Below are 26,132 nucleotides of genomic sequence, written 5' to 3'. Positions count from 1 at the left end.
AGGGTGTTACAATTTCTGTATTTTATGTAATACAATTGCTCAGTCAAGGGCGAACTGTTTTTTACTTGTTAAGAGTACCCTGATTCCCTTGAGTATCTCAAGGGGCCTCCCTGTGTTCTACATACATAACATCCCATACACACATGAAAACCTTGGGCTGTATGCGAAAGTGTAGGCTCGGAAAGGATTTCTATGCAGCAGGGCCCTCCTCTCTCATCAAACGTGTTTACAAGCAGTCCCCCAATCCAGGGGGGGGGGTCTAGTGCCCGAGGGTGCTTTCACTCTGGATCCAGTGTCCTGGAATCTAGAGCTGTGACCTCTCACCCCCTGCTTTCTGTCTTCCTGTCCTCCTGTCCTGTGCCTCAAACCCTTCTCCCCTCCCATATTGGACTTAGTAGGATCTGACCCTCGGCGCTACCACCCGACCACGTTGTATCTGAAGACATTTCTCCTCCCGGACAGACAACGTCCAGTTGTGCCTTGGTTGGGGTCGATGTGCAGTCAGGGTGCTCTCCAGCCCCCTCCCTCCCCCGCCCTCCCTTAAACTTGATAGCTCGGTGTGTACTTGTGTTGTATAAAGATCTGGGTTGGGTTCAAGGATGCGAGTTCGGCCTTGACTTTGAAAATGGAAACTAGATAACTTGAACCCGTCGCCAGCTCCCGCCCTCTTGCTGCTCCGCTGTCTGCTCTGTTCTCCGCTGTCTGCTCTGTTCTCCGCTGTCTGCTCTGTTCTCCGCTGTCTGCTCTTGTGCCCCTCTGTCTGCTCTTGTGCCCCTCTGTCTGCTCTTGTGCCCCTCTGTCTGCTCTTGTGCCCCTCTGTCTGCTCTTGTGCCCCTCTGTCTGCTCTTGTGCCCCTCTGTCTGCTCTTGTGCCCCTCTGTCTGCTCTTGTGCCCCTCTGTCTGCTCTTGTGCCCCTCTGTCTGCTCTTGTGCCCCGCTGTCTGCTCTTGTGCCCCTCTGTCTGCTCTTGTGCCCCGCTGTCTGCTCTTGTGCCCCGCTGTCTGCTCTTGTGCCCCGCTGTCTGCTCTTGTGCCCCGCTGTCTGCTCTTGTGCCCCGCTGTCTGCTCTTGTGCCCCGCTGTCTGCTCTTGTGCCCCGCTGTCTGCTCTTGTGCCCCGCTGTCTGCTCTTGTGCCCCGCTGTCTGCTCTTGTGCCCCGCTGTCTGCTCTTGTGCCCCGCTGTCTGCTCTTGTGCCCCGCTGTCTGCTCTTGTGCCCCGCTGTCTGCTCTTGTGCCCCGCTGTCTGCTCTTGTGCCCCGCTGTCTGCTCTTGTGCCCCGCTGTCTGCTCTTGTGCCCCGCTGTCTGCTCTTGTGCCCCGCTGTCTGCTCTTGTGCCCCTCTGTCGGCTCTTGTGCCCCTCTGTCGGCTCTTGTGCCCCTCTGTCGGCTCTTGTGCCCCTCTGTCGGCTCTTGTGCCCCTCTGTCGGCTCTTGTGCTCCTCTGTCGGCTCTTGTGCTCCTCTGTCGGCTCTTGTGCTCCTCTGTCGGCTCTTGTGCTCCTCTGTCGGCTCTTGTGCTCCGCTGTCGGCTCTTGTGCTCCGCTGTCGGCTCTTGTGCTCCGCTGTCGGCTCTTGTGCTCCGCTGTCGGCTCTTGTGCTCCGCTGTCGGCTCTTGTGCCCCGCTGCCTGCTCTAGTGCCCCGCTGCCTGCTCTAGTGCCCCGCTGCCTGCTCTAGTGCCCCGCTGCCTGCTCTAGTGCCCCGCTGCCTGCTCTAGTGCCCCGCTGCCTGCTCTAGTGCCCCGCTGCCTGCTCTAGTGCCCCGCTGCCTGCTCTAGTGCCCCGCTGCCTGCTCTAGTGCCCCGCTGCCTGCTCTAGTGCCCCGCTGCCTGCTCTAGTGCCCCGCTGCCTGCTCTAGTGCCCCGCTGCCTGCTCTAGTGCCCCGCTGCCTGCTCTTGTGCCCCTCTGTCTGCTCCCCTCTGTCTGCTCTTGTGCCCCGCTGTCTGTTCTGTGCTCTGCCCCTCTGTCTGCTCCCCTCTGTCTGCTCTTGTGCCCCGCTGTCTGTTCTGTGCTCTGCCCCTCTGTCTGCTCCCCTCTGTCTGCTCTTGTGCCCCGCTGTCTGCTCTTGTGCCCCGCTGTCTGCTCTTGTGCCCCGCTGTCTGCTCTTGTGCCCCGCTGTCTGCTCTTGTGCCCCGCTGTCTGCTCTTGTGCCCCGCTGTCTGCTCTTGTGCCCCTCTGTCTGCTCTTGTGCCCCTCTGTCTGCTCTTGTGCCCCGCTGTCTGCTCTTGTGCCCCGCTGTCTGCTCTTGTGCCCCGCTGTCTGCTCTTGTGCCCCGCTGTCTGCTCTTGTGCCCCGCTGTCTGCTCTTGTGCCCCGCTGTCTGCTCTTGTGCCCCGCTGTCTGCTCTTGTGCCCCGCTGTCTGCTCTTGTGCCCCGCTGTCTGCTCTTGTGCCCCGCTGTCTGCTCTTGTGCCCCTCTGTCTGCTCTTGTGCCCCTCTGTCTGCTCTTGTGCCCCTCTGTCTGCTCTTGTGCCCCTCTGTCTGCTCTTGTGCCCCTCTGTCGGCTCTTGTGCCCCTCTGTCGGCTCTTGTGCCCCGCTGTCTGCTCTTGTGCCCCTCTGTCGGCTCTTGTGCCCCTCTGTCGGCTCTTGTGCTCCTCTGTCGGCTCTTGTGCTCCTCTGTCGGCTCTTGTGCTCCTCTGTCGGCTCTTGTGCTCCGCTGTCGGCTCTTGTGCTCCGCTGTCGGCTCTTGTGCTCCGCTGTCGGCTCTTGTGCTCCGCTGTCGGCTCTTGTGCTCCGCTGTCGGCTCTTGTGCCCCGCTGCCTGCTCTAGTGCCCCGCTGCCTGCTCTAGTGCCCCGCTGCCTGCTCTAGTGCCCCGCTGCCTGCTCTAGTGCCCCGCTGCCTGCTCTAGTGCCCCGCTGCCTGCTCTAGTGCCCCGCTGCCTGCTCTAGTGCCCCGCTGCCTGCTCTAGTGCCCCGCTGCCTGCTCTAGTGCCCCGCTGCCTGCTCTAGTGCCCCGCTGCCTGCTCTAGTGCCCCGCTGCCTGCTCTAGTGCCCCGCTGCCTGCTCTAGTGCCCCGCTGCCTGCTCTTGTGCCCCTCTGTCTGCTCCCCTCTGTCTGCTCTTGTGCCCCGCTGTCTGTTCTGTGCTCTGCCCCTCTGTCTGCTCCCCTCTGTCTGCTCTTGTGCCCCGCTGTCTGTTCTGTGCTCTGCCCCTCTGTCTGCTCCCCTCTGTCTGCTCTTGTGCCCCGCTGTCTGCTCTTGTGCCCCGCTGTCTGCTCTTGTGCCCCGCTGTCTGCTCTTGTGCCCCGCTGTCTGCTCTTGTGCCCCGCTGTCTGCTCTTGTGCCCCGCTGTCTGCTCTTGTGCCCCTCTGTCTGCTCTTGTGCCCCTCTGTCTGCTCTTGTGCCCCGCTGTCTGCTCTTGTGCCCCGCTGTCTGCTCTTGTGCCCCTCTGTCTGCTCTTGTGCCCCGCTGTCTGCTCTTGTGCCCCGCTGTCTGCTCTTGTGCCCCGCTGTCTGCTCTTGTGCCCCGCTGTCTGCTCTTGTGCCCCGCTGTCTGCTCTTGTGCCCCGCTGTCTGCTCTTGTGCCCCGCTGTCTGCTCTTGTGCCCCTCTGTCTGCTCTTGTGCCCCTCTGTCTGCTCTTGTGCCCCTCTGTCTGCTCTTGTGCCCCTCTGTCTGCTCTTGTGCCCCTCTGTCGGCTCTTGTGCCCCTCTGTCGGCTCTTGTGCCCCTCTGTCGGCTCTTGTGCCCCTCTGTCGGCTCTTGTGCCCCTCTGTCGGCTCTTGTGCCCCTCTGTCGGCTCTTGTGCCCCTCTGTCGGCTCTTGTGCCCCTCTGTCGGCTCTTGTGCTCCTCTGTCGGCTCTTGTGCTCCTCTGTCGGCTCTTGTGCTCCTCTGTCGGCTCTTGTGCTCCTCTGTCGGCTCTTGTGCTCCTCTGTCGGCTCTTGTGCTCCTCTGTCGGCTCTTGTGCTCCTCTGTCGGCTCTTGTGCTCCGCTGTCGGCTCTTGTGCTCCGCTGTCGGCTCTTGTGCTCCGCTGTCGGCTCTTGTGCTCCGCTGTCGGCTCTTGTGCTCCGCTGTCGGCTCTTGTGCTCCGCTGTCGGCTCTTGTGCTCCGCTGTCGGCTCTTGTGCTCCGCTGTCGGCTCTTGTGCTCCGCTGTCGGCTCTTGTGCTCCGCTGTCGGCTCTAGTGCCCCGCTGCCTGCTCTAGTGCCCCGCTGCCTGCTCTAGTGCCCCGCTGCCTGCTCTAGTGCCCCGCTGCCTGCTCTAGTGCCCCGCTGCCTGCTCTAGTGCCCCGCTGCCTGCTCTAGTGCCCCGCTGCCTGCTCTAGTGCCCCGCTGCCTGCTCTAGTGCCCCGCTGCCTGCTCTAGTGCCCCGCTGCCTGCTCTAGTGCCCCGCTGCCTGCTCTAGTGCCCCGCTGCCTGCTCTAGTGCCCCGCTGCCTGCTCTAGTGCCCCGCTGCCTGCTCTAGTGCCCCGCTGCCTGCTCTAGTGCCCCGCTGCCTGCTCTAGTGCCCCGCTGCCTGCTCTAGTGCCCCGCTGCCTGCTCTAGTGCCCCGCTGCCTGCTCTTGTGCCCCGCTGTCTGCTCTTGTGCCCCTCTGTCTGCTCTTGTGCCCCGCTGTCTGCTCTTGTGCCCCTCTGTCGGCTCTTGTGCCCCTCTGTCGGCTCTTGTGCCCCTCTGTCGGCTCTTGTGCCCCTCTGCCGGCTCTTGTGCCCCTCTGCCGGCTCTTGTGCCCCTCTGCCGGCTCTTGTGCCCCTCTGCCGGCTCTTGTGCCCCGCTGCCGGCTCTTGTGCCCCGCTGCCGGCTCTTGTGCCCCGCTGCCGGCTCTTGTGCCCCGCTGCCGGCTCTTGTGCCCCGCTGCCGGCTCTTGTGCCCCGCTGCCGGCTCTTGTGCCCCGCTGCCGGCTCTTGTGCCCCTCTGTCTGCTCCCCTCTGTCTGCTCTTGTGCCCCGCTGTCTGTTCTGTGCTCCGCCCCTCTGTCTGCTCTTGTGCCCCGCTGTCTGCTCTTGTGCCCCGCTGTCTGCTCTTGTGCCCCGCTGTCTGCTCTTGTGCCCCTCTGTCTGCTCTTGTGCCCCGCTGTCTGTTCTGTGCTCCGGTGTCTGCTCTTGTGCCCCGCTGCCGGCTCTTGTGCCCCGCTGCCGGCTCTTGTGCCCCTCTGTCTGCTCCCCTCTGTCTGCTCTTGTGCCCCGCTGTCTGTTCTGTGCTCCGCCCCTCTGCCTGCTCTTGTGCCCCGCTGCCTGCTCTTGTGCCCCGCTGCCTGCTCTTGTGCCCCGCTGCCTGCTCTTGTGCCCCGCTGTCTGTTCTGTACTCCGGTGTCTGCTCTGTACTCCACTGTGCTGCAGCAGCCAGTATTTTCATGTCTGCCCTGCAGCCATCCATGGGTGTGCTGCAGAGCCGGGCATTTAGTTGTAAGTTGTAGTTAGAGAAGGGGGTTCGGTAAGCTAAAGATGGTCGGGATTTTTGGGGGGCCTGGAAGCAATCCCTCTCGTATCACCCCTCTACCTGCATGCACAAGTCCTGGCGTCGCGTGTAGCAACTTTATTGATGGTTAGCCAGCGCGGTTTGTCGCCTAATGTGTATACTTGTTGTTCTGGGGTGAGGTGGCCCCCTCCTATCGAGGGGTGAGTGCCTGACCCCCCGCTGCAGGCCTCGAACCATTCGCCGGGTTTCCTATAGGGATGACCTTGGCCGGAGCGGGGTGGGGCACCGAGGCCCCCTGGCCTTATGTGGGGGACGCCCACTCTTTCGGCCTCTAAAGGTCCTACTCTGTCCCTTGATTGGGACAGTCTGTTCCCGCAGCGCCACTGTCCTGGGCAGGATGGTTTCCATTCATATAAATGCAGCAGGTTGAAAACGTCCGCACGCTCAGGCGCTTTGTTCTTCCACTAACACGAGCTGGCATCAGCGGGTCTAAATCCGGCATCGATCCCTGTTTGCTCGAATCCATCGGGGCTTCTATTTTTAGCAACAAAGGGCCCAGAAATAGCCTTTTTCTTCCCGTGCACCGAGTCCCAGGGGGGCACTGATGCAGGTCCCTGTCACTCTGCGTTACCCTCGCCCCCGCTACACACGCGACGGGCTCGGACGAGAGGCAGCTGTCACGGCCGCCTGGCACCATTAATCTTTAATCAATCGAGCGTCGGGGGCGCTCAGGTGTGCGGCGGGGAGGGGGGCACTGGCAGGAGCAGCCCAGAATAGCCCAGCGCCCGGGGGCATCGGGCACAAGCCGCAGCCCTGATGGCAAGAAATAGACAAGAGGGGCTAAAAATAGCGCCCTGGCTGCCGGTCTGACTCGCTCTATCTTTGATGCCGCGTTGTGATAAGGTTGATTGGGTCTGGCTAAAAATAGCTGTTCCCTGTAAGTCGAGGGCGAAGTGAAGGAGTATTCTTAGCTGCTTCTCTGGCTGTGGGGGGGCTGAGATGCTCTGGGGTCATCTGCCTCCACCTCGCAGCAAGGATTGCCTGCAGAGGCCTGCTTCTGCTTGGTACTCGCAGGGTTCTTGAATCCCTTTCTCCTCTGTCCCGCTCTGCCCTTGTCGCCCTCATAGTGCCAATATCAGCAACACTCCCCATCCCACACACAGCAATATTATTTGGAAATAAACCACACGACACCTTGTTTGTGGAGAACATTGCTGCAGGTTTAATTGCATAAAATATATGCCAACATGGTGGGTTATCTTACGGGCGATCCAAGGGCAGGCAACCCCTCCACCGCCTGTCCGCCTGATGAACCAAATTACACAGTGGCCATCGCCAATTGGTGCTTACCAATTTTGGGGGAGGGGCTAACCCTTCCCACCGATGGACCAGTTCCCACCCCCTTACTCACGACCCCAAAGTGGCGGAGCGTTCCAGGCAACTCCCGGTTGCTCAGGTCCACAACAGGCCGTAGGACTAACAGGGCGCCATCGCTCCTCTGGAGTCTGACGCAAGGACCTCCCTGGGGATATTTGGCCTTTGCACCCTTGTTGTTCTCCTGCAGAGGGTACCCCTCTGTACCTTACAGCCTCTGGATCGCCCTGTAACTCCGCCACAGCTCTGCATGTGGCCAGCGTCACAACCAGGGCCCCTCACCAAAGTAGGCATCTTTACCTACGTCCTGCTGATGCCAGGATCTCTCCCATGTCCAGCAAAACAAGTCCATGCCCACTCTGGACAGGTGCACTTCATAACACCCCTGTCCACAATTGGTTGCTTAACTTACACCAGGAGGATTTTATTTCTGGCCACAGTGCCCTCCTACCCAGGAAAGTGAAATCATGGCACTGTTAACTCACCTGCGCGAGGATTCCACGGCCTCCCCAGACCGGGCTCCTCGCCACACTAAGAAATGCAAGGTTGCTAACACCCTTTCTTTGCACTGCACATCAATCTATACAACTAATCCCGCTTGCACCTAATTGCCCAGAACAGCTTGTGCCTGGGTTCATTACACCATAGTAGCCCAGTTTGATGGACTCCACTTAAAATGGGGGCTACTGCCCTTTGTTGTAACCGCAGCTATATATACCCATCCATGGGCATGTACGATGGCCTGCCCGGAAAAAACTGCTCTCTACTTCACCCGCTGTTAAGGGTGAATTACTTTGGTGCACTGTGCCAAGAGGGCCTTCTTGGTTGGTGTTGCCAGGTAGTCCCTGCCCAATCACTGCTTTCTGAATATGCTGGCCAACAGAACGTAGTTTGCCTCCCATGCCAGCAGTGTAATTGTAAAAGTTATTGTTTGTGGCGCACCATACCCTTGACACCGCCTGCTGGCCTATATGCACGCTGTGTTCTAGAACTGTCGGCATGAATGCACCAAACCCTCTTTCTCCCCCTTAATGGAGTTGCAGCCACACAATTTTGGAAAGGCAAACTTACGCGGCCCCCTTCTAAAAACTCACTCTATTTGCGGGTACCCGGCACTGTACCCTTCCACCCGTGTATTGCCAAAATTGACACCTATAGCATAGCGCCTGTGTGAGACCGGCCTCACGGCGTTGCCCTCCCAATCATCCAGCCAACCTGCAACCACCCTCAAGACACAACATCTCCGACTCCGGCCGCCCCAGCCACCCAGATCCGAGGGCCGGCCAGAGCCCTGACAGACTCGACACCCTACCACGCATGTCCGACCGAGAGAGCGGGAACCCTCGAGCCAGACCCAGAGGCGCCAGCCCAGTCACACCTCGGGTCGCCTTCCCCGGGAAGACTCGATCGGCCACCAGGCCCCTGGGGAGCAGACGCCTCCCCTGCCGAGCGTCTGGGGTCCCTCCCAGACCCACCTGAAAAGACCAAAGAAGTGAGCGGCAGGAAATCCCGCCGAACCCCCTCCGTCACCCCAGTCCCCCCTCTGCGAGGACTCCGGACTTCAAAGAGCCAGCGGGGTATAACAAGGGGTGCCGGAGAAACGAATGCAGAGAAGACCTGGAACCATCCGAGCCTGCTGACGCTGTCGCGGCTCCTGAACGCTGAAGTCACCTGGGCCTGCTGAGTGACTCGCGGCCTCTCGCTATTGAACCATCTGAGCCCTGCTGACGAGGTCGCGGCTCCCGAACACTGAACCACCTAGGCCTGCTGAGTGACTCGCGGCCCCCAGCTATTGAACCATCTGAGCCTTGCTGACGGAATCGCGGCTCCCGAACTCCGACCACCTGTGCCTGCTGAGAGACTTGCGGCGCTCCCCTTGAGGACGACTCGGTAAGAGATCGCCCAGAGACACGACACCCTCCAGCTCGAGGATTGTGAGCTATCCGCAGGGTATTTCGCAGGGTATTTCGCAGAGACACTATCTTGAAAGACTGTCCCGCTACCCCCATTCCCTACGACCGATTTGTGGTACTTTGTGCCACTGCTGTACTACTTGCATCTTGGATCATAAAGATCCCTTGAAAATCATCGATAAAAGAACCTATTGTCCTACAAAGAATACGTGAGGTGTCACTCTGTTCGTAGTGTATCTCAGGGTGTGCGCGCCTAGTTCGGCCTACGTGGGAGAGGTGGGTCAAAGGGGTGGGCAAGACGGGCATCGAACCCCCCTCCGGTGAACGCCTTTCCAACAGCCTGTCCCTCCCGCATACTGCTTCATTACATGGCAACTTTCATGCTAGATCCTCACCTTCTGACTGCGATATTTAGCTGCTGTGATGCCCCGCAGATGCCCCCTCCCAGCGAAGGTCGTGGACTTCCCCGCTTCTGCTCTGCACCATGGAGCAGACCAGTGGGTGGAACAGGGGGGAACAATATGTATAGATAACTGCCTTTTCTTGAATAATGGCAATGACAACTGTTCTCAATACATTGTCATCTTTTGTGCTTTAACCCGATGTTTCCCCGGGTTTTGGGACAGCAGCATACTTGCAGATGACAGCTTCCACAAACCTGCTCTACATGGTTATCAGGGTAGGAAATGTTATGCGTAACAAGCAACCTTTAACATGCCCTCGGTTCCAGAGCACACATACTTGCAAAATTTGCCAGACCTCTGCAAAGACTTTTTTGATTGCTAAACCCTGGCAAACACTTTAGTGGTGTCAAATCTGGATTGCTGGAAAGTTAGTATTGAGCACTCTATTGCAGTCACCGCACCTTTTTTGGCGTGCTAACTTACTTGCTTACTGTGGATCCTGTTACCCATTCTCCCTCTGTACAGGGTGCACCTCATATATAGACATGGAAAACGGGGAACCTATTGAACCATTCTATGCAGTTTCCTGCCATTGTGCCCATCAACCCCCTGTGGGCACATGAAAATGCCAAGAATTGTGGGTCTACCGCCCTATCCTCTAATGCGCTAAGGGGAGGGAGGGGAGCCCTGCCCTCCCAGAATCCTGTCTATTCCAGGCCCGGACCTTTGACCCTGGCACTAGAGGAAATGCTAGGTTGCTAAACCCGTCAAGGGGCCTGTAAGCCATCGTATAATTAACAGTTATTAATCGTGGCCGCTGGGCTCATTTGTATGGGAATACCGTGCCAGCCAGCAATATTACCACAGGCATTAAAAGTGGTGCTTTCCTCTTGACCAGGCATCTACGAGGTATATTCCCTAGTTCCTTGTGTACCAATGTGTGCAGTTCACTATGGAGGGGGTGGGGGGGGGCTTGACCAAACCCATGGCTACCCCCTTGCTTTGGCAAGCACAACTTTGAATGTTCAGGGATGACCATGTGCGGTACCAAGGGAAATATGGAGCCCCTGGGGAGGGTCAACGGGCGGGGGCAGGGTGAGACTTGTGACAGATGCTGTGTCCCCACCCGAGCCGTAGCCCACCCCCACACACAAATGCATAGGTTCTACGCAAGGTGCCCTTAGTCCGTTCCGAATCCACACTGCACACGTATTAGCACCTGGTTCTAAGCGAGATTGCACTTAGATTGTTATAAAGTCGTATTGTTCACATATTAGCCCATGGTGCTCCCAACACCGCTCAGCCCAGCAGACTAAGCCCTAATTAACCCCCGTACTTGCTTATTTCCAAGCTTTGGGTGTTCAAACTGCTAATCGTATACTGCCCCAGCAGTGGACGATTACCTGTTCCTTCTAATTAGAATTTCTCGGAATAGTGGACATGCCCAGAACTCATATTATCATTTGCTCTACAATTCCCTCGAATCTTGCCTGGCATTCCTTCGTACCCAGATATACAAAGCGATAATGGCTCTACTCGCTCAAATGACCCGACAGACGCCTCAAACTTGCCGAGACAAGATGCGGCCCGCTAACTTGCCCCAAACTCTATGGAAACAAGAAATGAGCAGGTGCTGACATAAATGAGGGAATCCCCAGTGGTAGCTTGAAATTTTTACTGCCCACCCTGCTGTGCTACGTAGCGAGCTATAAGTGCCAGACATCTCTCTTCCCCTTGGAAAAATACAACAACTGTTTTGGATTTGAGCCTCACCAACCACAACCTTCTGTCCTGGACCTACCTCCCAAAAGGTAACAACCCCTCAGTCTCTTGACTGAGAGATGACGTGTAAAGGTTCCACCCTCAGAAGAGCTTAGGCTGAGCTATTAGGTACCTAACATATCTCTTACCCCAGGAAAGATACAACAACCGCTTCGGTTTTGGGAACCTCACTAAGCACAACAAATATCCTAGACCTACCCCTAGAGAGGTAACAACCCCTCAGTCTCTGAAACTCGTAATGAGATCAGCTTGTTGAAGCCGTGGCTAAACTTCCTGCCGCAGCAGCTAGAAGAGGGTTAATGGCCACAAGTATCCCCCAGACTGAGCTTTCAGCCTTTGTCCTAAAGGTGATACAGTTCGTATGACGTGTACTCGGATCAGCTGGCTGCAGTTGCGGCTAAAATGCCTTACAATTGTTTGCCCCGGGCCTGTCGAAAGTAAATGATATTCCAATATTCCTAATGTGCCAGATCCAAACCCATTTGCTCTCCAATTGTTTGTTTCCCGTCCCTGCCGCATAGTCAGGAAAGCTAGCCAACTGTGATGCATAGTCTGTGCAAACAAAAAAGGAGTGTGTTTGCGCCCCTTCACCCCGGCGGGTATCCTGGCACTGATTAAAAGGTGTTTATTGCTACCCAAATCGGTGGGACTCAATTATCACCCTCAGGAGGGTGAAAGGCTGAGGGGGCGGCACACTAACTAATGGTATGGCCTTAGTAAATGGATGCTCCTATACGATTCCCCTATGCCCCACCTTTTCTAAAAGGGGGAGCAGTCAGTGGGTTATGCTCTCATGTCCCGCCCCCACTCTTCCCAGGCTGCTTAATTGCTAACCCTGTGTGCGGCCAGCTGACCGATGATTGCATCTGTTGAAAATCGCACATCTCCCCAAACTCCCCTTAATGGGAGTCTTAATGCACTTGGAGGAGTGGGGAAGGCTGTGGCTGTCCTGTCCTTGTTAAAATAAGAGTTGACCCTTACTTTCATCTAACCTGATCACAAGTCATCACCCCCACTGGTGACGATTACTACATTCTTGCCGGGCCCTCCCGGCCACCGCTGATCAGTGCCACCAGGTTTCCACTCGTGCGACACACTGTCAGATAGATTGCCCTGACAGAACAGGTCATGAAGCAGAAGAAACAACCATGTTCCCTGATTTAACTCAGGCATCATAATAATATATCTGCACAAGAGCCGGGGGACAGCCGGCACAGTGAACGGCAGTGGTCTGACATATTCTCCGCTATAGGGGCTCCAGATAGTATCAGGTGTGCCTAAGTGTCTTTTATGGACCCAATGACCGGTTATACGTTGGTGACTGTCCCCTCTATGGTCCGCCCTGCCCAAGGAATATTGCAATTAAGAGCATGGGGCCCAGCAGTGGGTGTCTTTAAAAAAGAAAAACATAACTGGCCACGCAATGAACCATGGACAGACCCGCCAATTCTCATTTTTGATGTCCTGTTTTGGTCTAAGCGATACTTTTTATGGATGAGAGACGAAATTTAACCCTTCGCGCTGGGCTCCTTGGCCACAGTGATAATGCTCGGTTATCCATCTTAAGGAACCAGTCAGGCTAGTTGATTTATTACGCAGTTGCCCTAGGACAGGCATACCAACACACTAACCATCTCCAGCACCTGAATCACGGAGCCCTCCTGGGCCTGGTTCTCTAAACCCGGGTACGTTTATGGAGTAGCATGGTATTGAGAGGCCCCTCTCTTGACACGTGCCTGCATTAACTCAAACGCATCACCCTAGTCAGTCATCATTGGGCAAGCAGCGCACACTAGTGGCAGACTGTTACACGCACCGCAGCTGACAATTAAGTGACGGAGCAGCCCTTCTGAAAGTCCAGGGTTGACTTTCGCAAATTGTGGATTTAAGCAAAACGAGGCTGACAAATGCTAGCTTAAATAAATAAGTTTGCGCTATATAAACTACTTAATAAACCCAAGTGAAATGTGCGCTGCAGGCCTGACCCGCCACACCACGATGAGAACCTCAGCAACCCATGAATGCGCAAGATTTACACGGCTGACACCGGAGCTGCAATGCCACAGAACCATGGCCTGTTAGTGCCGCGCCCACGACTGCCACAGGAGAGGTGCAGGTATCAACACCACTTTGGTTGGGTGCCCATGGAATCCGGCCCTAATCCGATCACAACCAGTCCGCGGGCCCTAGACCCGTGTAACCCTGGCCACAATAACGCATGAATCGGAATACACACATATGCATATTCGGCTGCTGTAAATCGTGTCTGGACATTTGCTCTCTTTTAATGACGTTAACGAACACAATTTACGGCTGCAGCCTGCTGCCACATAAAACGTGTGTTGCTTGCATATCAGGAAAAATCTAAGGCGCGGATCTGGACTTCAGCTCTTTCAAGAGGAGGGAAGTGTAAATCTTGGCTGGCATGCCTGACTATGTTGATGTGACTTACGGGTAGATCGTTACACCAACCGTGCATGTTACGGCAAAATAACCTTGGGCTACAACTTAACTCTTTTCGGATGGTCCCTGTACGCAGGTCTCGACTGCGCATGCTGTGCACGGCCCTCCTATCCCGAGCTGCCCGCCCTGCGCTTGTCGAAACAACATGGCACTGAGGCATGGCCAGCAAGGCAACACCCACGGGACCCATCCCCCTACGGGCACGTGACAATGGCACCGTATTCACGAGGACCTCGCATCCGTACTTCACCTCCATGTACGTACATCTTGGAAGGATTCACAGAGGCAGATCCCTCTGCAGCAGCCCGACTGTCCTCCACGCACCACTGTCCCACTGATTGGCTAAACACCAATGCCGACAACTCCCCTAGCAAAATGAGGCAGAGTTCATGGCTCCACTCCCAGCAACACTGTAAATAACATCCTGGAGCTCTCCTTCGGGCATAAAACCGTCCGCCCCACTCTGCCTACTTTCAACCGCACCAAAACACCCATGGACAGTTGTGTCTGAGCACCCCACACATTCTCTCAACCTCCTCCACCTGGAATTGTGTGTGATATCTACCATCAGAACCACTACAAGAAAGTTCTAATCACTTGCAATGGGGTACGGAATGGCCAAACCAAATCATTTGTTTATTTAGGGGCTTAACGCTTGAAGGGCAATGGTCATTGATTGACCAAATCAACACGCGGTCCCTGCGGACGCATCACAAAGTGTGAAACAGCCGAAGATGGGCACCCGCAGCCATGCAGATGGAGCCACCAAGGAACGCGCCTGTAGTCCTGCTGATTCAGTCGGATATAAAAGTCTCCCAGTAAACATCGGCAATCTGTCCCAAACAAACTGCAGTCCAGGAGCTTTCCTCGGAACCCTCTGTTAGCCTGGGAAAGACTGGAAGTAACCTTGGTCACAATACGGTTGGACATCCGCCGTTTGAAACTGCGTTTTGTTTATGCCTCCACTGCACGTTTAAAAGAGGGCCGTTAACCCGAAACTATATTAAACAGCAACTAGCGCCCAACAGCGCCGGAAAACACCTGGGTCACATTACAGTTAGACATCTGCCATTTAACGACTTCTTTTTGTTTATACCTCAACTGCATGTTTACTAAGTGGGTCATATAAACCGAAACTATATTAAACTACAACTAGCGCCCAACCGCGCGTGCACCGGCAGTGAGTCCCGGGTTTGTTTTCCCACCTTTTCATCGTCCCAGCCGCGAGATAAGCCAACACCAGCTGTGAGGCTGTTTATTATAGTCTTGCACATTTACGGGGGTGTGAAAGCGGGGGGGGATCGCTGAAGGGCTGAAATTATGAGACAGGAAATGATCAGAGATTCCACCCGGCTGGCAAAGACTAGGGCAGTGGAGTGCTGCACTGCTCCATTCCTGCCGGACATGCCACATATAGCAATCTGGTCGTAAAAACGTTCAAGGCCCACAAATGACCACGGCACCTGCCTCTGCTCCCTACCAGCCTCCACGAACCCGGTCATACACACTGCCACAGCCGGGGGATCGAATCGAAACACTGCCCATAAACCGACCCGCGCACGCAATGAGGCAAGTGCTGGGGAGGGGGAGAACACCGAGGGGCGCCCACCTCACCACCAACACTGCAACTAAAAGCTGAAAGAACTGCCTCATCAGGCCCTGACTCACCGCACAAAGCACCGACTCTACCTCCTGACCTCCAACAACGACGCAAAATACGGCCCCAGGAGCCGACATGGACAGCATGACCAGGAGAACAAAACCGCGTCAAGGGCAGCGGCAAAGAGGCCGCCAGGTGGGTGGGGAGAGGCCCTTATACCTCATCCCTGCCCGCCCCCTACTGGAAGTGATGCTGCGCACGGACCCCCCCGGGGTCCCCACACGCTAGACTGTCTTGTGTGCCCTCATGTGGCTCTAAGGTTGCCGCCCTCTTATGAGGGTCCCCTTCGTGGACCACGGGCAGCCAACAATGTCTTCTTGGCCTGGGAGCTGGGCGCTGCTTACCCATCCCTAGTCCTTCTCTCTGACCTTTGTGTTTTTCATTTTTAACATATTTTCCAGTTGTTTCACTAGTTGTACCCATCCTCCTTGTTGGCCACTCATGAAATGGTTGGATCTTTGGATTTATCGGTGCCCCACAAGCGGTGTCCTCCACTCAGTGTAAAACCATATTATTGCGCTAACAGGCAGCTAGAGATGGTTGAGGCCAGGTAGGTGAACCCTCATCCAGCAACGTCAGACACATGAATATTCACAGATTATATTTACATTATATCTCTCTAAACATGGGTGAATTCTGATTGGCCAACAACCTGGTAAGAAGGAGAAAGATGCTGTAGACTTCTTTGTCCTTCATTAGTTGGTCACCACGTCTCTCTGAACCTTGACATGGCACTATTCAAGTGGTTGAGGAATGCGCCCTCACTGTTGCAGTTCTGCACTCGGAAGATATTTCTTTGAAGGCCCTTTTGTCGTCGCAGTGCCTGTCCTCCAGTTACTGAGCTGGCTTGTGTTTTTTTGGAAGGGGGTCTATATATCTGAACAGCTACTCTTCCATAGGTGACCTTTATTCACACATGAACAGTCCAGCACCACATGGGAGGCCGTTCCCACATACTTTCTATTGTCCTCTTGCCTCCACTTCCTACTATTGTGCTGGCTGTCCACTTTTTGAACCCTCCTCATATTAGTAACCCTACACCGCTGTTAGTCCTTCTGACACACATGCACAGAACACCTCTTTTAAATCTGTTTAGTGCAATATTTCAACTATACTGATGTTGACCTCCCACAGCATTACAAAATCAGTGGAAGGACCTCTCCATTTGTAGAGGTGACGTTTCAGCTTACAATGAAACTAAGTCGGTCAGGTGCATTCATCAGGGCAAGAAATCTGTTTCTTACCTAGCTGTGGTTGAAAGTGTATGTATTCCATCCAGCAGAGCTCTCGGCCTTCATCTATGGGAACCTTAGTTAAACCATCCATATTACGTTATTCAACTCTCCCAATACTTACTATATGTATTGTATGTTTGTTTACTTTACAAACAGTCTATCCTTCTGTAAAGCTTATTAATTGGTGTTAGAAATGGGGGTCTTTAGTTGGCAGAGGTAGGTCCATTTGTCCAAATAGGGAACTTTCCTTTAGGTAAGGGGGGATACACACTTTAGATAAACCCTGCTCACACCCTGGGTAGCTTGGCACAAGCAGACAGACTTATCCCAAAGGCAATGTGTAAAAGTATTTGCACTCAAAACACACAGTAATACAGTGATAACACTGCAAATGGACACCACACCAGCTTAGGCAAATAACGTATCTTTATCTAAACTCAACAAGACCAAAATGACAAAAATTCTACATACATGTAATAAGAATATGACTTTAAAAAGGTTTTAAGCAACTGGGTCTATAGAAAGCTATGGATGAGTGATTTCTCTCAAAGTCCTTGTAGTTGTGACAAAATTAACAAGGCCAAACAGCCGCAGAGATGGGAAGCGTCGAGAACACAGAGATGTCAGTTCCTGAGACAATGAGGAGGCGATGCGATAGTTCTGCTGCACGCAGGAGAAGGGATGCTTTGTGTCCGGTCTGTAGGGGGAAGTGATGCGTCGACTCCAAGACAATTCTGGTCTGCGGGTGATGCGTCAGGAAAACTTGACTCACATGCGTGGAAATCCCGGATGCATTGGTGATAGATGCGGCAGTGCTGCGTTTGTTTCTTAAGCCGTGATCGGCGCATCGGTTTTGGCAGCGGCAATGCGTGGAGATTCTTCTCGTACAGTGGTGCTGCGTCGAGAAAACAGCTGCAAGAAGAGCAATGCGCCGGTTTTGTTTAGTAGTTGCGTTGCTTTCCCAGGTCCCAACAGCTGGAACAACCTCCAGAGGCCCAACACTTTCACATCTTGGCAGGTCATAACTCCCAGCAAGGAAGTTCAGGGGTGCTGGGGGTGAAGTCTTTGTGTCCCTGAGACAGAACAGGAGGAAAGCTCTACTCAAGACCTTGGAGATCTTCTTCAAGCAGAGGGACACAACACACAGCAAAGTCCTTGTCCTTTCCTTGGCAGAAACAGCTACTGCAGGGCAACCCCAGATAGCAAACCGCAAAGGGACAGTACTTTGCCTCTGTTTCTCCAGCTCTTCTCCTTGACAACGGTTTCTCTTGATTTCAGAAGTAGTCTAAAGTTCAGGGGTCTGGGCCCCACTTTTTATAGCACAAATTCCTTTGTTCTCTAGTGGCAGAGAAGCTCTTTGTCCAGCCAAAACCAATTCTGTCCCCTCTGGTGCAGCTGCCCGGCAGGAGGTGGAGACCGCATTGTCCAAGGCAGATCAGGCCCATTCAGGTGTGAAAGAAATCACCCCTTACTCTAAATGCAGCCCAGGTTTATTCAGCCCAGCCCTGACTCATCCAGGGAAGGCCGAATACACATAACCACCCCCCCCCCCACGTCCGGTGGTCATCTGAGAGAATGCACATCCCCAGCCCCTGTCATTTTAAAGCTAGAAGTCAATCTACAAACCAGCAGAGGCACACAGGATGGCTAAGCAAGAAAATACCCACTTTCTAAAAGTGGTATTTTCAAACACAATATAAAAATCACCTTTACTAAAAAATGCATCTTTATATTCGGAGTTCAAGCATACTAAACTGTATCTTTCTATCTTGTTCCAATGGGAAGTATTTATAGGATGTTACAAATTAACTCCCATGTTATCCTATGGGATAAGATAGCCTTTCAATGGTGAAAAACTAAATTGGCAGTATTTCACCGTCAGGACATGTCACACACACAAGTACATGTCCTCCCTTTCGCATACACAGCAACCTGCCCAGGGGGGTACCTTGGGCCTAACATAGGGGTGCCTTACATGTAAGAAGAGGGAAGGTTAGGGCCTGGCAAGTGGATGCACTTGCCAGGTCGACATGGCAGTTAACAAACTGTGGACAAACACGGCAGTGGCAGGTCTGTGATACCTTTTCAGGGCTACTCATGTAGGTGGCACAATCAGTGCAGCAGGCTCACTTATAACATTTGATTTACAGGCCCTGGCACACTCAGTAAACTTTACTAGGGGCTTACCAGGATATCAAAAATGACAATCCTGGATAACCAATCATGTTCACAATTTACATAGAGAGCATATGCACTTTAGCACTAATTAGCAGTGGTAAAGTGCCCAGAGTCCTAAAACCACCACCAACAACAGGTCAGGAAAAAAAATAGGATGAAGATGCGAAACGTTTGGGGATAACCTTGCTAAAAGGACCAAGTCCAACAATTGGTCCTTTGTGTCATTGCATGCGGAAAGTATGCGTTTCATTCCATGGATGTTTTTTGATGCTGTGCGAGACTTGACTGCATTTGATAATTTAACACACTCTACTAGGGTATTTTGTGGACTATTACTGAGCCTTGCCCAGTCCATCCATTTTTGAAAGATAACTTTTAAATAGGACTTAAACTGAAAGTTGTGTTGACCAGATCAGGAAAGGACTGAGCAGCAGACCTCTTCAACCGAGGGTCCCTAATTAGCCTCTCAGTTGTGTCTCCAGCGTGGTCCACCTAGATGAACCTTTAAAGCACATTTCTCGTGTCAGCGTTTGCTTGCATGCGCTGGCTCAGGCGAGACCTAAAAAGGATGGGAAAAGATTCTGCAGAGGTCAGCAAAAGAGACAGTGTAGGCTGGTGGAAGAAGAGGCTGGAGGTATAGTCAAGACGGGGCAGCCTTAGTATTCGGCAACTTCACCACTGGGTATCAACAGGCTCCTTAGAAAAACGTTGTTATTGTGTGTGTGTAAGAAATATTGCGCGTTAAGAACGGTCTGTTGCTGTGTAAAAACCAGTGTTGCAACCCATGTGGAAGTGCTCTCATAGCTCAGCAAATTGGAACACGCTCTGAAGAAACCAGCAGGCAGGGTGTGTGATGCTTAGCATCTGTCTGATGGGCTGTCGAGCAGGGCTGGTCCTAGAACTTCGGGGGCCCCAGGCGAAAAAAGGAAGACGTGAGGCCCCTCTAATTTGCATGTAACATCACTAGAAGGGGCATCACAGAAAGTGACATCGCGGGACTATTGATTTTATTTGGCATCACTGAAGAGACCTAACGTGGAGATCAATATCATGGACAAAAAGATAAATATTAAAATGAAATAAGTATATATATTTTAAAACTGTATTAAATTGATTATTGGATGGAAAAGCTAGGTGCAGGCCTCACAAAGATGGTTATATTTTACTCTGTGTTAACTGATTGTTTCCAGATGAGTGCATGATAAAAATGACAGTTCTGTCGCATAAAGGGGAGAGATCCTGTTGAGGTAATGAGGGGCGGGATCATTCAAAATATAAAATTACACGAGAGAAAACCTCTCACACCATAGATATAATCGTAAATTTCAAAAGGCTCCCTTATCTTTCTGTACCATTATAGTGCCACCTCAGGATGACATTAATACTTGGTAATTTGTTTTAATGTAAATCCTCCCACCAGTATCCCACACGCACATGCTAAGAGTCGTAGGACAATCTTTTTTTGTGTGTGGGCTCTTTACTCGCCAGAAATACGTTGAGTGCAAAAACACAACACATACATAATACAAAATGCAAGACACCATTGTAAACAAATAAAGATTGTACATCAATAAAAAAAGACTTAGAACAACCGAGATCACTGCTAAATCATACATTGACTTGAAGGTATGCTGTAGATTCAAGGGGTTTTCAAGTCAACGTTATTGATTTGGTGTTAGAACTGTAGGACGTGGAAGTGGCCGGCTTTAGCGCTGGTGGAGCCCTGTGCGACAAGGTTTCTTGGTGCCCCCACCAATGACTCCCTCTGCCAAAGATTCCCTCAAGTCCCCAAAACCACATTCTCGCTCAGATGCATTTGATTTGATTTACAGCGCCACTGATGCCAGTGTAGGGTGTCCGAGAACTTTATATCACACACATTACACACAGACAACCAATCATAAATGTGTAAATCACTGTATAGGAAATGTTACATCAGACAAAGGACTACAAGGTGTATGAGTCGCATTTCAATTGCACTAGTAGGCCGTATAGTTTAATAGTGATTGTTCTGGAGAAATACAAACTTTGAATTTAGAATGTAAAACCATGGTTGGGGGTTTTCTTTAATAATCAGAATTGATTTCTATAAAAAACGACCACTTTTTGCAACGTTAGGATAATCACAGACTGGGGGAAAAAACATTACGCTCTAATTTATGCCTTCCCTATCTTTTCTGTCTCCTTTCCCCGCAGTTGTCACTGGAGCTACCGACGGGATAGGGAAGGCCTATGCACAAGAGGTAAGTCTGGTGGCGGAGGAGGCTTCAGCGATGGCTCTTTAAAGGTGTTGTGCAGCTCTGTGCATGGGGTTGAAAAGTCATTTGAAACGTGCAGTTTTATTTTTGTAATGCTGTGCTCCACTTACTGCCCTGAGTGCACGCCTTTACTACACTATAGTGCAGTGCTGGTCTCCGTCTTACTTGCTGTCTCCTACTGCACTCGCTGTCCTCAGCACATGCATGTCTTACCTGTGCTGTACTGCCCTGAGTGCATGCCTTTACTGCACTATAGTGCAGTGCCGCTCCCCGTCTTACTTGCTGTCTCCCTACTGCACTCGCTGTCCCCAGCGCATGCATGTCTTACCTGTGCTGTACTGCCCTGAGCGCGTGCATGTCTTACCTGTGCTGTACTGCCCTGAGCGCATGCATGTCTTACCTGTGCTGTACTGCCCTGAGCGCATGCATGTCTTACCTGTGCTGTACTGCCCTGAGCGCATGCATGTCTTACCTGTGCTGTACTGCCCTGAGCGCATGCATGTCTTGCCTGTGCTGTTCTGCCCTGAGCGCATGCATGTCTTACCTGTGCTGTACTGCCCTGAGCGCATGCATGTCTTACCTGTGCTGTGCTGCCCTGAGCGCATTCATGTCTTACCTGTGCTGTTCTGCCCTGAGCGCATGCATGTCTTACCTGTGCTGTACTGCCCTGAGCGCATGCATGTCTTACCTGTGCTGTACTGCCCTGAGCGCATGCATGTCTTACATGTGCTGTACTGCCCTGAGCGCATGCATGTCTTACCTGTGCTGTACTGCCCTGAGCGCATTCATGTCTTACCTGTGCTGTTCTGCCCTGAGCGCATGCATGTCTTACCTGTGCTGTACTGCCCTGAGCGCATGCATGTCTTACCTGTGCTGTACTGCCCTGAGCGCATGCATGTCTTACCTGTGCTGTGCTGCCCTGAGCGCATTCATGTCTTACCTGTGCTGTTCTGCCCTGAGCGCATGCATGTCTTACCTGTGCTGTACTGCCCTGAGCGCATGCATGTCTTACCTGTGCTGTACTGCCCTGAGCGCATGCATGTCTTACCTGTGCTGTACTGCCCTGAGCGCATGCATGTCTTACCTGTGCTGTACTGCCCTGAGCACATGCATGTCTTACCTGTGCTGTACAGCCCTGAGCGCATGCATGTCTTACCTGTGCTGTACTGCCCTGAGCGCATGCATGTCTTACCTGTGCTGTGCTGCCCTGAGCGCATGCATGTCTTACCTGTGCTGTGCTGCCCTGAGCGCATGCATGTCTTACCTGTACTGTGCTGCCCTGAGCGCATGCATGTCTTACCTGTGCTGTTCTGCCCTGAGCGCATGCATGTCTTACCTGTGCTGTACTGCCCTGAGCGCATGCATGTCTTACCTGTGCTGTTCTGCCCTGAGCGCATGCATGTCTTACCTGTGCTGTGCTGCCCTGAGCGCATGCATGTCTTACCTGTGCTGTTCTGCCCTGAGCGCATGCATGTCTTACCTGTGCTGTACTGCCCTGAGCGCATGCATGTCTTACCTGTGCTGTACTGCCCTGAGCGCATGCATGTCTTACCTGTGCTGTACTGCCCTGAGCGCATGCATGTCTTACCTGTGCTGTACTGCCCTGAGTACATGCATGTCTTACCTGTGCTGTGCTGCCCTGAGCGCATTCATGTCTTACCTCTGCTGTACTGCCCTGAGCACATGCATGTCTTACCTGTGCTGTGCTGCCCTGAGTGCATGCATGTCTTACCTGTGCTGTTCTGCCCTGAGTGCATGCATGTCTTACCTGTGCTGTGCTGCCCTGAGCGCATTCATGTCTTACCTGTGCTGTGCTGCCCTGAGTGCATGCATGTCTTACCTGTGCTGTTCTGCCCTGAGTACATGCATGTCTTACCTGTGCTGTGCTGCCCCGCTGCCGTCACTGGACTGAGCAGGTTTCTGTGTTACCTGAGCTCCTCTTCATTCGTTAGCGCCTGCCTTTCTTTAAAGGTCTTGCTGCCTTCAGTGCTGTGAGAGTGCTGGTCTCTTTTGTGCGGTGCTCCGACTGTCACTGTCCTGAGCGCGCACTTGTTTTACGGAGGTCATACTGCACTCGCTGTCCTGCTCCTGTACCTCTGACCCATACTGCAATTAGTGCTCTGAGCATGTGCCGGTCATGTTTTTTCTGTACTGTTCTTCTAGTCTCTCTGATCTCTGCTGGTTCTTTTTCACTTGTGCATGTTGCTTTCACTGTCCTTCGTGTACAACTTTCATTAGTGTAGTGGTGTGCTTCTGCCAGGCCCTGCACCCAAACGTTTGGCCGTGCACAGCTAGGGCTGCTTTCCGTGCAGTGTGCTTATTTGCTAGCTTCCAAGAGATATATCAAACGGCAGCGAAGTAATGATTTAATTCAACTTTAATAGTCCCCGTTTTTCTTCGAGACTTCTATTAGCAGATTCCTCACCTTTTGAACATTCCCTCGGCATCAGACTGGACCCGTAACATTTGCGGCAGTTCCTTGTCGTGCCGTCAGGTGGCGCTGTGCGGCCCGCATTGACTCGAGAGATGATGTGCAGCGCCGGTATCGGCTCCACCCCTGCTGCTGACTTTTCTTTCCTCGCCTGTGGATCCGAAGGTCCCTAATTGTCGCTCATAGACACTCCTCTCAAAAGTTTGGTTTTTCTCAGTCTGTAAAGGATGTCACCCCGAAAACTGACCGGTTGAAAGACAAGGACAGTCGAAAATAATGTCTCTGCCAGATCCCCACCAGGTATGTCTGTGATGGAGCCACGGCTCCAAGCCCTGCAGGGACTACACATCAATGACCCTGAAAGTCACCGGGGGCCCAGAGCCGAAGCTTCACCAGGCATCAAACCCCCCCACAGCACGGCTCAAGGTCATGGTCCACTTTAAAAGTTGATTGGCAGAGTCGACAGCCCACTTGCTTCACACTAGTTCACCTAACGGGTGTGGGGCGCTGCTCAAGCCTCAAGCTCGCTTCTGAAGTCACCTGACTTTTGAACAATGCACGCACCCGGTTCTGGCACAAACAGAGCTCTAAGCTCATCTTTCCTCTGGGCCTCAACCCGCCTCCGAGATGACGGCCCAGGGCTCTTCAACGCCGGTGCCGAATTCATCTCTGTGGAAGGAGGAGGTGGTGCCTAGAGTCCCCTCTGACTGAGTCAGTCCGACGCTACTGAAGTCCCGCTCCATTCCACCTTCACCCCGACTTCAGCGCCGCCTCCGCAAGGGTTAAGTGAATTGACAGCAGTCCTCCAACTAAAGCAAACATCTACTAAAACACTGACCTTATAATGAGGCCCTGACTGATACCCTATTGGGGCTTGGGCTAAACCTTATTCTGTCCCCCCCAGACAATTGACACATTCCCAGGTGAAACACCCTGCTCTAGACGACCCTCCATTTCTTTGCAGGACCCTTCTCCCAAACGGCTAGTGGAGCAGGCTTATGCAGGGCTGACCTAACCACAGCTCCTTTCCTGCCACTCTCCCTGAAGGGAGTCGAAGTGGGCGGAAACTAGTATTTTCTGCTCCCAATTTGACACAGTGATCATTAATACCAGCTGCCTGGTGAGATGCTATTCCCATGCCCTTTGGACACTGTGGCACAATGCTTCCCTGGTGTCTGAAGATCTCCTGCCAGTCCTTGCTCAGGCGGTTCACCATAGTAGTGATGCCATCGGCACTAGTGTGCCATTCATCACTGGGCGATTGACTGGGTTCTCAGGTGAAGTCCGGTACTCCCTGACGGACACGCCCTGATTGGCATGTTCAGGGGCGGGGCCTCTGTACTCTCTGGGCCTTCCCGCCCACCTCGCAACAGTCTGACTGCTCCTTTGGAGAGTGTGGTAGAGCTGCTCTGTGCCTCCAGCCTCAACAAGGAACCCAGCGAGTGCGTGGTCGAGGCCATGGTGCCCATTGCCCCCGTGGCTAAGGCCATCCGGCCACTCCTCCCCTTCCCTCCCCCCTCCTCGCCAGCACCACCTGTCAAACCTCTTTAGTGTGCCCTTCGAGGTGCACAGCCACCCGGTGGGAGGCAGAATCTACAGATTCGTCCACATTGGCCGGAATAAAATCAAACCGGTGGCTTCTCGCAGTGCATACACCTCTCCCGTCCTCTCCTCCGCTGCACCTTCCACTGCCTCCAGCGACCGACTGAGACCATTTCTTCATTTTGCAGCAGGATGTGCGAGATCTTTTGGCCAGAGGGGTTATCGAGAGGCGCCAGCGCTCGAACTAGGATGTTGTTGTTATTGCTGCTATTTTCTGGGAAAGATGGACAGTGGTAAATGCAGTGCTGATGGATATGTCAGAAACTTTTGACACTGTCACGACACTGTCACGACATCCTTCAACGGCCGGCGGACTTTGGTATTGGTGGTCTGTGTGGAGGCGACTCCAGTCTTGGAAAATAAGAGGCAGGTGACCAACATTGGACATTTTAAATCAAAGGAATAGGTTTCAGATATGAAGTCCCTTAGTCTAGCCTTATTTAATGTATATATGGCCCTCCCCCTATAACGCCTATCAAATCTTTTGGGATCTCCATTATGTCTTATGCGGATGATACCCAATTGATATCGGCTCTTGATAAGAACTCTTCTACTTCGGCGCTTAGTTTTAAAACTTGTCTCCCCGAAGTGGTCAGGTGAATGAACCGTAATTTCTTAAAATGCAATGCAGAGAAAACCAAAATGAATCGTTTTGGATCTCGCAGCCAGGTTTCCGCCTCGGACAGGGGGGCGTAAAAGCCGGACAATCCTCCTTCACCTACAGAGGTTGGAATGAGTTTGGCTGTAATCAAGTCCCTCAAAGTTTAAAGATTTTCTTCCCCTCTCAGCTAGAAAGACTGTTATTCAGTCCTCCAGTCACCTTAAGACTGGACTACTGTACTAGTATTTGAGGTTTGCCCAAATATCTAACCAAGAAGAGGCAAGCAGTTCAAAATGCGTCAGATTGACTCTAAAACTCCCCGTGGCAGCTCTACCACTGACGGTCTTCGGCAGCTTCATTTTCTTCCTGTTGAAAAGCTGATTTTATTTGGACTCTTAACTATTGTTTATAGGGCAGTTCATCAAATGGGGCCACAGTTTTTGTCAGATCGCTTTGTGCTTCATACCCCTCTTAGAAAGTGAAGATCCGCCAAGAATAGTTTGCTAAGGATCCCAAAGTTCAGGCTACTAACCAGAGAGGATAGATCTATCTTTGTTCTGAGGGCGAGAGCTTGTAACCATCTCCCACTTACTGTCAAAGTAGCTCCCAGCCTTCAGGTTTTTAGAAAGTTTCCAAAAACGTGGCTTTTCTCCCAGTGTTACTTGCATCTTTCCTCTGCTTTCCTCCCTCTTCTTTTCCCTTAGAGGTGTGTGGTAAATAAAAATACCGGACTGAATTTCATACGGAATCTTAAAATAAAGTAAATAGCTCAAAATAACAAGAGGCAGAATCCGTGGTATAAGAGGTTTTCTAATGGGCTTTATTCCATTCAAAATGGCCGACTCGAGTCGCGGCCTTCAGGTTCCGTCACCACGAGGGTTCAGGAAGTGAA

The 26,132-nt window shown here is 53.0% G+C and overlaps 1 protein-coding gene across 1 annotated transcript in view; it reads left to right on the top strand.

The window, feature by feature from the left end:
- Positions 1–26,132, top strand: part of HSD17B12 (hydroxysteroid 17-beta dehydrogenase 12) — a 400,959-nt gene that overhangs the window by 72,571 nt on the left and 302,256 nt on the right. The window contains exon 2 of the mRNA XM_085643463.1: positions 20,545–20,591. Coding sequence (XP_085499589.1) covers positions 20,545–20,591 — 47 coding nt within the window. The remainder of the gene's footprint in view (positions 1–20,544; positions 20,592–26,132) is intronic.

The sequence above is a fragment of the Triturus cristatus genome, chromosome 3_1 (genome assembly GCF_964204655.1).
Source record: "Triturus cristatus chromosome 3_1, aTriCri1.1, whole genome shotgun sequence".
NCBI lineage: Eukaryota > Metazoa > Chordata > Amphibia > Caudata > Salamandridae > Triturus > Triturus cristatus.
This window is presented reverse-complemented; position numbering and strand designations above follow the sequence as displayed.